The sequence below is a fragment of the Antrostomus carolinensis genome, unplaced genomic scaffold (genome assembly GCF_000700745.2).
Source record: "Antrostomus carolinensis isolate BGI_N321 unplaced genomic scaffold, ASM70074v2 scaffold20755, whole genome shotgun sequence".
Classification (NCBI taxonomy): domain Eukaryota; kingdom Metazoa; phylum Chordata; class Aves; order Caprimulgiformes; family Caprimulgidae; genus Antrostomus; species Antrostomus carolinensis.
Window position 1 is genome coordinate 9697 of NW_010318729.1, and position 9138 is coordinate 18834.

Here is a 9138-nt window from a genome sequence, read left to right on the forward strand (position 1 = left end):
GTGGGCAGGAGCTCCCTGCTTGGCTGATGGAGGAGTGGAGGGTTGTGGGCGGCTTGGCTCTGCAGAGACCCCCACACTGGCTGTGCCAACTCCTTAGGGGCCGGGCAGGAGTCCATCCCTGTGCTTCCCCACCTTCCTGCCTGGGTATGGAGGAGGGAGTGTGGTGGGGTTTAGCAGCATCCTGCTGATGTGGTGGGATGGGTCTTTGCCAGAGACACTCCCCCCCACAGGCAGGCTTAACCCTCCCTTCCTCCTCTCTGGCAGCTGAAGGGGTACCCACCCTCCAAGTGCCCCGAGGAGATCAACCACATCTTGAGGATCCTCAACCTGGAGGACAAGCGCCGCTCGCTGACCAAGGCGCTCTCCGGCGGCATGAAGCGCAAGCTCTCCATTGGCATTGCCCTCATTGGGGACTCCAAGGCAAGCATCTTCAGTGGGGCTGGTGGCCTCAAACCTTTCTCCCCAGGGCCAGTGTAGGTTGCCCAGAGAAGCTGTGGATGCCCCATCCCTGGAGACATTCAAGGCCAGGTTGGATGGGGCCCTGGGCAGCCTGATCTAGTGGTTGGCAACCCTGTCCACAGCAGGGGGTTGGAACTGGATGGTCTTTAACGTCCTTTCCAACCCAAACCATTCTATGATTTTATGAATGAAGGCCCTGGTGGCTCTGAGGGTTGTCCCTCACCCCATGATATTCTATGATTCTATGAATGAAGGCCCTGGTGGCTCTGAGGGTTGTCCCTCACCCCATGATGAGCCACTGGGAGATGTGGGGACAGCAAGGAGTGGGCAGGAGCACTCCCATAAAGGGAGATGGCTCTGAGGACCACCCTGAGGTTGCAGTGCAGCTCTGATGCCTGGTAGCTGCTCCCCCAAGCAAGATAATCCCATGTGTGTTGGGAGGTCAAGGCTCCTTCTGGGCCCTGGGGTTGCCCTCTCCTGCACTGCTGTGCCTCTCCCACCCCTTTTTGACCAGCACCCATCTCCTGTGTGCAGGTGGTGATGCTGGATGAGCCGACGTCAGGGATGGACCCAGCCTCTCGCAGGGCCACGTGGGACCTCCTGCAGCAGCAGAGGAGCAACCGCACCATCCTGCTGACCACCCACTTCATGGACGAGGCTGACCTGCTGGGGGACCGCATAGCTATCATGGCCAAGGGCGAGCTGCAGTGCTGTGGCTCCTCGCTCTTCCTCAAGCGTAAATACGGTGAGGGAGGAGCAGGCAGGGCGCGCTCGGTGTCTTCTCCTTGCCAGGGAAGAGCAGGAGGGGGACACAGGGCAGGGAACCCATTGCTCCTTGTTGGGTGGCTGTTCGCTCCCCATCGTGCTGTTCTGCCTCTTCTGAGGCCCATCCCCACACGTGCTCTTGCATCGTGTCCGTAGCCCAGGCAAAGCCACCGCTGCTCTGCGGTGCTTCAGCGTCCTTTCCCTCAGCCCCAGCTCCCCAGGGCCAGTCTGGGCTGTGATTTACCCCCCTGTCCCTTCTCTTCTGGCTCTGCCCAGGGGCAGGATATCACATGGTGATGGTGAAGGAACCCTACTGCAACCTGGGAGAGATCTCCCGCCTCATCTGTCACTACGTGCCCAACGCCACCATGGAGAGCAATGCCGGGGCAGAGCTGTCCTTCATCCTGCCCAAGGAGAGCACGCACAGGTAACAGCACTGTCCCCTGCTTGTCCTGCTTGTGGGTCACCTCATCTGCACACACTGGGGCACACACTGTCATCACGGGCTTACTGGAAAGGGGAGCTGCTCCCTGCATCAGTCTTGGAGAGTTGGGTTTGGTTCTTCCTTTCACCAGTGTCCTCCCCTGCGTCTGCTGGGACATCGCTCTGGTGCCCCTGTGCCCACCTGTCGCTGCCCATGCAGCATCCACATGGGACATCACTGCCTGGTGACAGCTGCAGCGTGGAGGGTGACACAAATGAGTATGGTGGCACAACAGGGCGGGCTGGTTTGGCCCCAAAATCAAATACAGGGCTAGCTGAGGCTGCCTGTGGTGAGAAAGAGCAGAAGCTGGAGCCCAAAAGCTGCTCTCTGCAGGGGCAGTGGGGTGGGTAGTGTCCCAGGCAGCCCTGGAGCTGGCTGCAGGACCGATGCCCAGAGGGTCTGCACCTCGGAGTGTCCCCTCTCATGGGTGTCAGCGTCTAACACCTCACTTCTCCGTTCAGGTTTGAGGCCCTGTTCACCGAGCTGGAGCAGAGGCGGGAGGAGCTGGGCATCGCCAGCTACGGCGCATCCGTCACCACCATGGAGGAGGTCTTCCTGAGGTAGGCAGGAGGAGGGCTGGCCCTGGTGGCACAGTCCCCGTGTGCTTGGGTGACAGGAGTGTCCTACACACTCTCCGGAGCACGTGTTGGGTTTTGTCTCTTGGGTTTGGCTTCCCCAGCTCAGGGGGAAGCTTGATCCTGCCTGGGTCTGTGTTTCATCACCTGCTTTCCCTCCTGGCGCAGGGTTGGGAAGCTGGTGGACTCCAGCATGGATATCCAGGCCATCCAGCTGCCTGCTCTCCAGTACCAGCATGAGAGACGCTCCAATGACTGGGCCATGGATGACTCCAGCAGCCTGAGTGGCATGACAGATATGACTGATGACAGCGGGGCGCTCATTACCGAGGACTGCTCCAGCATCAAGCTCAACACCGGGGTGAGTGCTGGGGCTGCTGGTGCTGCAGGAATGGGGACAGCACATGTGAAGATGGGTTTCAGAGCAGGGTTGCCAGATGAAGGTTCTCCTGTGGCTGGTCTTGCTGCCTGTGATTTGGAAGTTACTAAAGGAGAAGTAGAATCTACATCTTTAGGGCAAAGTATTTTTAGTCGTTGGATCGGTCCCTGCCATCCTCCTCATGTTAATCTTGAGGTCTACAGAGACGTTCTTGAAGGTGTTCCAGGTGATCTAAAGTGGTTTTCACCTGCCCTTGCTACATCACTTGGGATTTCCAGCAGGGAGATAAGAAAAAACATCTTCCTTCCCTTCCTGGGCTTGTGTTCAGATCCATGGCAGCCCTTCCTGGCCCGCTGCCTATGTGCCCGTGATAAATTTCCCTGGGCTTCTCCAGGGCACATCTCAAAGGCAGAAGGGGAGAAAGATGTTCATGGGTTTAAAGAGCAAAGAAGGCATTTGCAGGGGCAGGGCTGGGAGCTCCCAGGCTTCTCAACCCAGTCGCTTTGGCCAGCAGCAGTAATCCTGTTTGTGAACCTCAAGTGCTGAGAGGTTGAGGAAGGTCAAAGTCATGGTTGAAGGTGCTTTTAACACCTGAGATCCCAAAGTGACTGCATCCCGTCAGGAAGCCCTGGGGTTTGCTGAGCTGACTTGCTGTGCTGGAGCCAAGCAGCTCCCCTGCCAATCCCCTGACATGCCGGCTGGAGAGCAGGCTCTGCCACGGGCTCGGGGGCTACGTGCAGGACGGGGAGGTGGTTTTGGGGTCGTTCCCCCCATCAGCTGCATGGGGTGATGTGGCCGGTGGGGCTGTCCCCAGCTGTCAGGGCTCACATTGACCTGCCATCTCCCCTCCCAGTTCTACCTGTGCTGCCAGCAGTTCTACGCCATGTTCATGAAGCGAGCCATGTACAGCTGGCGCAACTGGAAGATGGTGGCAGCACAGTTCCTCGTGCCTCTGGTCTTCACTGCCTTTGCCCTCATCGTGGCCAAGACCTTCCCAGGACCCAGGGACTCCTCCCTGCTGAGGCTGACGCTGGAGCCCTACGGCCAGACCATTGTGCCTTTCTCCGTCTCGGCTGCCTCGGGTCTGTCGCAGAGGTTGGCAGAGCAGTACGTGGAGCTGCTGGACGCCCAGCGCCAGTCACCGCTGGAGGTGTTGGGTGAGGGTTCGTGGAGCACCCCTGGAGCTGGAGCCATAGGCTTCTCCTGCAAAGGCCCTTGGTGTGGGTGGCTCAGGTCCCAGCTTTGACATATCCCCTTGTGTCCTCTCCTACACGGGACAGTCCCATGGTTGTTAGGACCCCTCCTCACCTGAGCAGAGCTGTGTTCTCCATAACGCTGTGTTTGTGGCCATCATCAGAGCTGGGGTGGCCACCAGGGCTGGGGCTGCTTGCAGTCTTTTCCAGTTGGCCCCAGTTAGCTCTCATGTGATGGAGCCTGCTCATAACAGCCATGGTGTTTGGCAGGTGGCCTGGAGGAGTACCTCATCTCAAGAGCCTCCGAGGAAGGGGGAGCCTTCAACGAGCACTACATCGCAGCTGCCTCCTTCGAAGGAGCCGGGAACCGCACGGTGGTCACCGCACTCTTCAACAACCAGGCATATCACTCCCCTGCCACAACCCTTATGCTGGCTGACAACGCTGTCTTCAGGGTCCTGGCGGGCCCCAACGTCTCCATCACAGTCACCAACTACCCTCAGCCCCGCAACATCACCGAGAAGGCCAAAGACCAGCTCATGGAGTATGTCAGATGGCGTGGTGCTTGTTTTCCTGCTAGGGCGTGTGACTTCCATGGGTACAGATTGGCTTGGGTGTCCTGGTGTCAGTGGAGGAGCCAGGCTGGAGCTCCTCAGACCCAAACGTAGCTGTGATTGCACTCAGGAGGTCAGGAGAGCAAAGCTGGGTAGATGACTTACCTACCTGAGCCTGGCAGCCATGCCACCCCACGCACGTATCTCAGTGGTTGGATATTCCCCTCTAGACACTGGTTGGGGTTGGTTTCCCCCAGGTGCTCAGAGCAGAGGGGGCTGTATGACCATACACTTCCCAAAATCCTGCATCCAGGGTCTCTGAACCTCTCCTGTACCAGAGGGGACGTGTGTGGAACCTCACAAAGGCAGGGTGGAGTTTTGTGGTGGGCTGGGAGGGCTGTGCCTGGGATGTGCATTTATTGTGGGCTGCTTCTTCTGCATGTTGGCTGAGCGCAGCCTCCACAAGAAGCACAGTGTGGTCGTGCTGTCCCCACGTAGCCTCAGCATTGGTCTGTTGAGCTGTCCCTGCCCTGACCTGCCCCACTGCTCTCCCCACAGAGGCCAGACGGGGTTTGCCATTGCCATCAACCTGCTGTATGGCATGGCCTCGCTTGCCAGCACCTTCGCTCTGCTGCTGGTCAGCGAGCGGGCCATCAAAGCCAAGCACGTCCAGTTTGTCAGCGGCGTCTATGTGGTCAACTTCTGGCTTTCTGCCCTGCTCTGGGACATCATCAACTTCCTCATCCCTTGTGCTCTGATGCTGGTGAGTCACCCCTGACACCTTCCTGTCCTCCCCTTGGGTGAGAGCTATGGGTGCTGCTCCTCTGGGAGAGCTGAGGTGTGGGTTGGTGGAGGGAAAAGGATGAGGCCACCTGGATCTGGCACTGTCTGAGTTAAGAGAAAGCACCAGCAAGAAGGCTGTCCCTTGGTCCTGCTGGGAGCTGGGCCATGGCCAACCAGCTGGTCAGTTGGCTGCTGCCTCCAGCACGTGAACGCTTGGGTGTGGGCACTAGAAAAATCTCTAATACTTGGGAACGTGGAGAGAAATTCCCCAGATCTACCTTTCTGTGTCCCAGGGCAGAAAGAAGGGGGGCTTCTCTTGGGGACAGGCATGGGCTGCTGGCAGGAACCATTTATGAGGGGTTATCCAGGTCAATGTGGTGCTGCTGTTACCTTGCTGCCTGGATGGTTGAGACAAGGACACATCGTTTGTGGTCAAGACAAATGTGTGTTCTCACATTGCTGTGCCCCAGGTGATATTCCAAGCCTTTGATGTGCAAGCCTTCACCCAAGACAGCCACCTCGTTGATGTGATGCTGATCTTCCTCCTTTATGGCTGGGCCATCATCCCCCTCATGTACCTCCTCAGCTTCTTCTTCTCAGTGGCAGCCACAGCCTACACCCGTCTCACCATCTTCAACATCCTCTCGGGCACAGCCACCTTCCTTGCGGTCACCATCATGAGCATCCCAGGTGGGTCGCTGCCCTCTGTGCCTGCCCAGCACCACACTCTGCTGTCACTGAGAAGATCTGGCCCCCAAGGGGACTCTTTCACCCCAGGGCTGTCCCCACACTAGCAAAGAACCCTGTGACAGTCCATTCTCACCCATTAAACATCATAAAATTTGTTGATATTCTTTCTGAACTTAGAAGTATCAAGGTCTTTCTCTAAAACAAGCTCTCTCTAATCTGTTGATCCTCCTGTGCTCCTCTTTCAGAGCTGGGCTTGGTGGACCTCTCCAAAACCCTGGATAAAGTCTTTCTCATCTTACCCAATTACTGCTTGGGCCAGTGCATCAGTGACTTCTACCAGAACTATGAGTTCATTCAGTTTTGTACCTCCTCCGTTGAAGCCATCTTCATCTGCAAGGCCTTCAGTGAGTCTCTGTGTTTGCTCTCACCTGCCCATCCTGGTCTGGGGGGTCTCTGTGGGGTGGGTGGTGGAGCTGGGCAGCATCACAGAGCCTCGAACCCCACCTGGGCAGTAGCTCCAGGTACCATTTTAAAGCTAAGTCTGGGCAGGGTTTGATGCTCATAGGTGATCCGATTAAGGAATCTTTTCCTCAGGAATGATCTGAGGAAGATGTGGACTAGGGAGAGTTTGATAGACAAGGAAAGAAATCCCAGTCCCAAGAGTGACTTGATCTCCTTTGCATGCCTCCACTGGGCATCTTTTGCCAGGTCCTCTCCAGACCTGAATCCTTGTGGGAAGCATTGGGAAGAGCTGTGGGCTGGGAGCCCAGTGTGGGCTGGGATGAAGATGAGTCTGCCAAAGCTCTGGGCTCACAGCTTTCTCTGGAGCTTCCTGCCCCTGCCCAGAGTGTGGATTCACCCAAGTCTGTTTTGTTCCATCCCTGCTCAGATATCAGTTATCAGATGAACTACTTTTCCTGGGAGACGCCTGGGATTGGACGATACCTGACATCTTTGACCGTCCAGGGCTTCTCCTTCCTTTTCCTCCTTTTCCTCATTGAGACAAACCTTCTCTGGAGACTGAGAACTTTGGTCTGTGGCATCTGCAGGCGGCGGAAGTGGGTGAGCTGAAGCATGTGGGAGGGAGAAGTGAGGAGCACTCGTGCCAAACCAAGCCCAGGAGTCCCTGTGACCTGGAGACGTGCCCATGTGGCTTCCTCAGATCTTGTTCCAATTCCTGAGGTCTGTGGAGTTGTTGAGCTTCAGTGCTCATGGATGCAAATCCTGCTTCTCCCACCGTTCAGGACTCTGCACGAAGTGACACTTGGAGGTCCCAAACCCATGGGCCTCTTCACCTAAAGCATCTTTTTGGGGGAGTATCCCTGGAGCTGGTTGATCAGAGGGGTAGATCCCATTGGGTACCCAAAGGGAGTGAGGTGTACCTGGAGGTGGCTGATGGAAGAGTTGGGGCTGTTCAGCCTGGAGAAGAGAAGGCTCCGGGGAGACCTTCTAGTGGCCTCCCAGTACCTGAAGGGGCTCCAGGAAGGGTGGGGAGGGACTTTGGCCAAGGGCAGGGAGTGACAGAACAAGGGGTGATGGCTTGAAAGTGGCAGAGGGGAGATGGAGATGAGATGTGAGGAAGAAATTGTTTGGTGTGAGGGTGGTGAGACAGTGTCCCAGGTTGGCCAGAGAAGCTGTGGCTGCTCCTCCCTGGAAGTGTTTGTGGCCAGGCTGGATGAGGCTTTGAGCAACCTGGTCTAGTGGAAGGTGTCCCTGCTGCTGGCAGGGGGGTTGGAACTGGATGAGCTTTAAGGTCCCTTCCAACCCAAACCATTCTATGATTCTATGATCCTGCCCAGGTTGGGGACACTTGCCTCAGGTCAGCCTGGAGAAACCCACTTGTCCCACAGCAGCCAGGTGGCAAAGAGTGTTTTTTTTCTCCCCCGTGTTTAGGTGGCACTGCTGAACAGGGTGTCTGCACTGCCAGAGGACCGGGACGTGGCAGATGAGAGGAAGAAGGTTTTGGAGTCACCACCAGAGCTGCTATCATCTCTCAGCAGCCCTCTGGTCATCAAGGAGCTCACCAAGGTGAGGAGAGCGTGGCCCTTCATGACCATCCTGCTGCCAACTGAGCTATGGTCCTCGTGGGGTTGGTAGAACCACACTTGCCTTGGTTTGCCCCATGATGGGGCAAAAACCAGGACATCTTGGCATGTCTGGTGACTGGTGCGGCTTGTGCTTTGGTCTCCGGCAGGTCTACGACAGCCAGGAGTCCTTGCTGGCAGTGGACAGGATCTCCTTGGCGGTCAGCAAAGGGGAATGCTTTGGCCTTCTTGGCTTCAATGGAGCAGGAAAAACCACCACCTTCAAGATGCTGACTGGTGACGAGAGCATCACATCAGGGGACGCCTTTGTGGATGGCCACAGCATTCTGGCCAACATCAAGAAGGTACTGAGGGTGGCATTACAAACAGGCCTGCATCTGCTGGGGCTGGGCCACCTCGCAGGTGCCTCTGAGGAGGACACAGCTGCTGTTGCCAGGGCTGGATGTTGTATCCTAGGGACGTTGTATCCTTGTCTGGCCCAGCTCTCTGTTACTGGGTGACCTGGAAGCAAGTCCCCTCTTCTCTGGGATGACAGAGAGGAAACAAATGGAAGTCAAACCTTGTGAGGGCGGCAAACCCTTCATCAGAGGCTTTCTCTGAGTTGCAGATGTGAAAACTGTGAGTTAGTGCCCACAGTCGGATGATGATCTCTCGAAAACAAGAGGGTCAAACCTTTCCAGACCCCTGCTGGAATTCTCACTGGGAATTGTCCACTCCCTTTGGAAAAGTGAGAGAGGAGCAGGGGACAGGCTTTGAGTTCAGTCTCTGGATACCTCTACCACTGTCAACCCCAGACGACGTCAAGCAAAGAGAACATGGTCTCTTTGGGTCTTCAGAACAGGGTCTGTCCTGAAAGCGGGGCCCTGCATGCTTCCTCCCCTGGGACTCTGCCTTGTGTTGGGCTCTTGTCCCCATAGAAGGCCAGGATCTGGGAGAGGCATGGACCCTCCAGTGCTTCCCTTCTCCTGAGAGCCTGGGCCAACGGAAATGGCCCCTCACAATGAGGAACCAGCTTGGGAAATGCAGCGTTGAGACCACGTGTTGCCGTCCCACGGCAGGTTGCGTGTGTCCGTCCCTGCCAGACCGGCTGCTCCAGGGACAGACGGGGGAAATTCCCTCTTTGTTTGGGTGTCCTGGTGGCCAGAAGGTTGGCCATGAGCCAGCACTGTGCCCTGTGGCCTGGGGCATTAAAAAGAGCATGGCCAGCAGGT

The 9138-nt window shown here is 56.9% G+C and overlaps 1 protein-coding gene across 1 annotated transcript in view; it reads left to right on the forward strand.

The window, feature by feature from the left end:
- Nucleotides 1-8271, forward strand: part of LOC104525778 (ATP-binding cassette sub-family A member 3) — a gene marked incomplete at both ends in the record, with an annotated part of 17686 nt that extends 9415 nt beyond the window's left edge. The window contains 13 exon segments of the mRNA XM_010169028.1: nt 265-420; nt 994-1204; nt 1501-1651; nt 2170-2268; nt 2452-2644; nt 3516-3819; nt 4126-4399; nt 4968-5172; nt 5663-5882; nt 6128-6286; nt 6772-6944; nt 7776-7910; nt 8077-8271. Of these exon segments, the coding sequence (XP_010167330.1) occupies nt 265-420; nt 994-1204; nt 1501-1651; nt 2170-2268; nt 2452-2644; nt 3516-3819; nt 4126-4399; nt 4968-5172; nt 5663-5882; nt 6128-6286; nt 6772-6944; nt 7776-7910; nt 8077-8271 (2475 nt within the window).
- Nucleotides 8272-9138: the final 867 nt, after the last annotated feature.